This window comes from Equus quagga, unplaced genomic scaffold (assembly GCF_021613505.1).
Source record: "Equus quagga isolate Etosha38 unplaced genomic scaffold, UCLA_HA_Equagga_1.0 155517_RagTag, whole genome shotgun sequence".
Classification (NCBI taxonomy): Eukaryota; Metazoa; Chordata; class Mammalia; order Perissodactyla; family Equidae; genus Equus; species Equus quagga.
Window position 1 is genome coordinate 1 of NW_025796975.1, and position 2,708 is coordinate 2,708.

General features: G+C 42.1%; 1 protein-coding gene across 1 annotated transcript; it reads right to left on the reverse strand.

Moving 5' to 3' along the window:
• Nucleotides 1–1,758: 1,758 nt before the first annotated feature.
• LOC124233167 (alpha-defensin 1) lies at nucleotides 1,759–2,590 on the reverse strand. Its single transcript, XM_046650318.1, has 2 exons — nucleotides 2,416–2,590; nucleotides 1,759–1,880 (listed from the first exon to the last, which is right to left on the reverse strand). The coding sequence occupies exons 1-2, from the start codon at nucleotides 2,588–2,590 to the stop codon at nucleotides 1,759–1,761; spliced, it is 297 nt and encodes a 98-aa protein (XP_046506274.1).
• Between the last annotated feature and the right edge of the window lie 118 nt (nucleotides 2,591–2,708).

Genomic DNA, 2,708 nt, shown 5'->3' on the forward strand with positions numbered 1-2,708 from the left:
AGGCCACATGTTTTCTTTTGCTTCCTTTTTGTCTACTAGTTTTGGAGGAGGTGGCCTGATGTACCACCTAGGCCTACGTCAGGATAGCAAGAGCAGAAAGAGTTCCTATTCTGGAGAAGCAAGGAGTGAACTCAGCTTCTGCTGTCTCCTGGTGGGAAGAGAGCTCTGATCTCAGAGATCAGGGAAGAAGAAGCAGGACCAGCCTGCAGTGGGTTGGTCAATTTTCTGTTATAGGAAGGGCTTTTGTGCACGGAGAAAAATCTTACTCTTCTCTGCATTGAGTTTAATGTTCGATCACTGCATTTGAAAACCTGTTCTGGAGTATAAATATTGATGCCAGTGTGACCATTTAAATGATCTGAACTATTCTACATTGAGCTGATACATTTATTATACCTGATTCTTCTCCAACACTTCCAACACCTTCAACAATGCATAAACATACGCAAGAGCAAGGATCACAAACTTGGTCATCTATTCCACCAAAACTGTTAGAAAAGTGCTGTTCTCATGGATTTCACCTTGTTTCTCCTTTGGTCTGACATTTCTACTACCTAGGATTTTTGTAATCTTCTCAGACACAAGAGGAGGCTCAATGAGGATGCAGATCCTGGTGTCAAACAGCTGACTCTTCCCATGGAAAGGCACTTGCTTGTCTCCACATTGATTCATACCTGAGCTTCTGGTTTTAACAGGCCAAGACTTTGTTGTGTAATAAAGATGTTTTATTTTATCATTTCATGGTACTCTTAAATCCTGCCTTTTATAAAAAATTTGAGTTTAGAGACTTGCCTTTCTGCTACATAAAGTGTTCTTTAAGTTTTTGCGTGACAGTAAGTGTATGAGAAATTGTCTTGTCATTCTGATGTATTGACTTAGTTCATTAGACTACTGTAAACATAGTAATTATTGCTAGAATTTTATTAAAATTAATATTGGCTTATTATAATTAGGAGACGCATTATCTTTGAAGAGTTGGAGAGTTGAGACCAATTCCCTCATTGGACTTTGGCCTATAGAACTTTTGATGTCCAAAGCAGGACCAGTATCTCACTGGTCACTGGACATGACCACCTCGACGGACCAGACTCTGGACTCCATTTCTATGTGGGCTTTAGTTGAGACCACTGATGTTGGTTAATATTTTCTGGTTATAGTAGCATTATTACTTTTTACTGATTTGCAGCTCATGAAGCACTTTTTCACTCTCTGTTTTTGATATGGTTAGGAAAAAATATATCTATACATAACATACTTGGTTAAAATAAGGAAAATATTCATAGATATCAATGCCTGTTCACCTCTTAAATTTAAGAAACAAGTAAATAAAACCTATTGGATCCACTTTTCCGTGAGTGACAACACCTTCTGGCACTCTTCAATGTCACTTCCCACTTTTGAGTATCATTATGAATGGATCAAATTTATAGATATAAACTTGTTGTAATGAATCATTATTTTCACTTTTGCTGTTTTTGTTATTGCAATATCCTGTTCCAGTTGTGCAGTAGTGTGATGGAAAAAGCAGTAAACTTAAGGAAGACCATTTTGGACAGAATTCTCGACACAAGTGAATCATAGAAATATGCCATATGAAAAGGCAAAGGAAAGGAGAAGAAAAATGCCAAACACACTAAGTTTAATGCTTAAAGTTTATTTTTGAGAAAGAAATAAGAAAAGGTAGAAGGTACAAAGAGTAAACCCTTTTCCAGGTTATCAAGCGGAGTCACGCGTTGCTCTGAGTCTCAATCCACAAGCTCAGCGACGACAGCAGAGCCTGTATGCGGAGCCTTTACCGTCTATACAGTTCCCAGAGTGGCGCTCACCCCAATTGCAGATCCAGGCACGTCTGCAGGTGCAGGAGGCTATTCCTGTAAGGGCTACAGAAGGAAGAGGAGGGTCAGCAAAGGGGAAGGAAGGAGGGAGGTAAGATAGAGCCAGCCTCATGGAGATATACTAAGAGGCGATGTGTGTACTTACAATAGATAATACCAGTCATGTTCGTGTGGAAAGAATTCATCTTTTTGGTAATAATTCACATGAAGTCTTACTGGCTTTGTTGGTAACAGAGGATCACAGTTTTTTTCTGATCCTAGTCTATTATGTTCATGCTTATTTCATGTCCTCCATAACCACCCACCTCTCAACTCAGGGTTACCTACTCCTCACCCCACCTCCTCCACACACCCAGTTTGAGCCTGGCCTCCACATACTGAGGCCCTTGTAACAGCCTTTTAGTCTCTGCTGATGAGGCTGTTGTGTTGCACATGCCCAAGTTGGACTCAAACCCTTTGGTGCTCAAAGAGTCCTTGAAGAGCCTCTCAATCCAAAAATCTCCAAGTTCTAATGATTTCCTGGCTAGTTTGTGGTGCATTGGGACTGCAGACCCCCATAGTAAGCTGTCTGATGTCTCACATCTTGAAGCCTCTCGAGCAGAGCGTTCATCCCCTGCAAAGGAGATGGTTATGTCCTGGGCCTCGGCCCCAGGCTGGTCCTGGGCAGGAACCTGGTCAGCTGTCTCTTCAAGACTCTGAGTCTGGACCTGGAGGGCCAAGAGGAGAAGTGCAGCAAGGAGGGCAAGGGTCTTCATGGCTGTGAGTCACGTAGAGGTCGGGGTCTGGATGGGACAGCAGGAGTCTGAATGAGTGGGGAGCACAGAGCCACCTGTATTTATAGGTCTTAGAGGAGGAGGCTCAGAGACATACAGC

What these genes read in the sequence shown, in the direction of transcription:
- LOC124233167 (XM_046650318.1), bottom strand. Translation starts at nt 2,590, where the DNA reads ATGAAGACCCTTGCCCTCCTTGCTGCACTTCTCCTCTTGGCCCTCCAG. An exon ending in TGCTCGAGAGGCTTCAAGAT is followed by an intron (nt 1,881 to 2,415) that starts GTGAGACATCAG and finishes TTCCTTCTGTAG; the next exon opens with CCCTTACAGGAATAGCCTCC.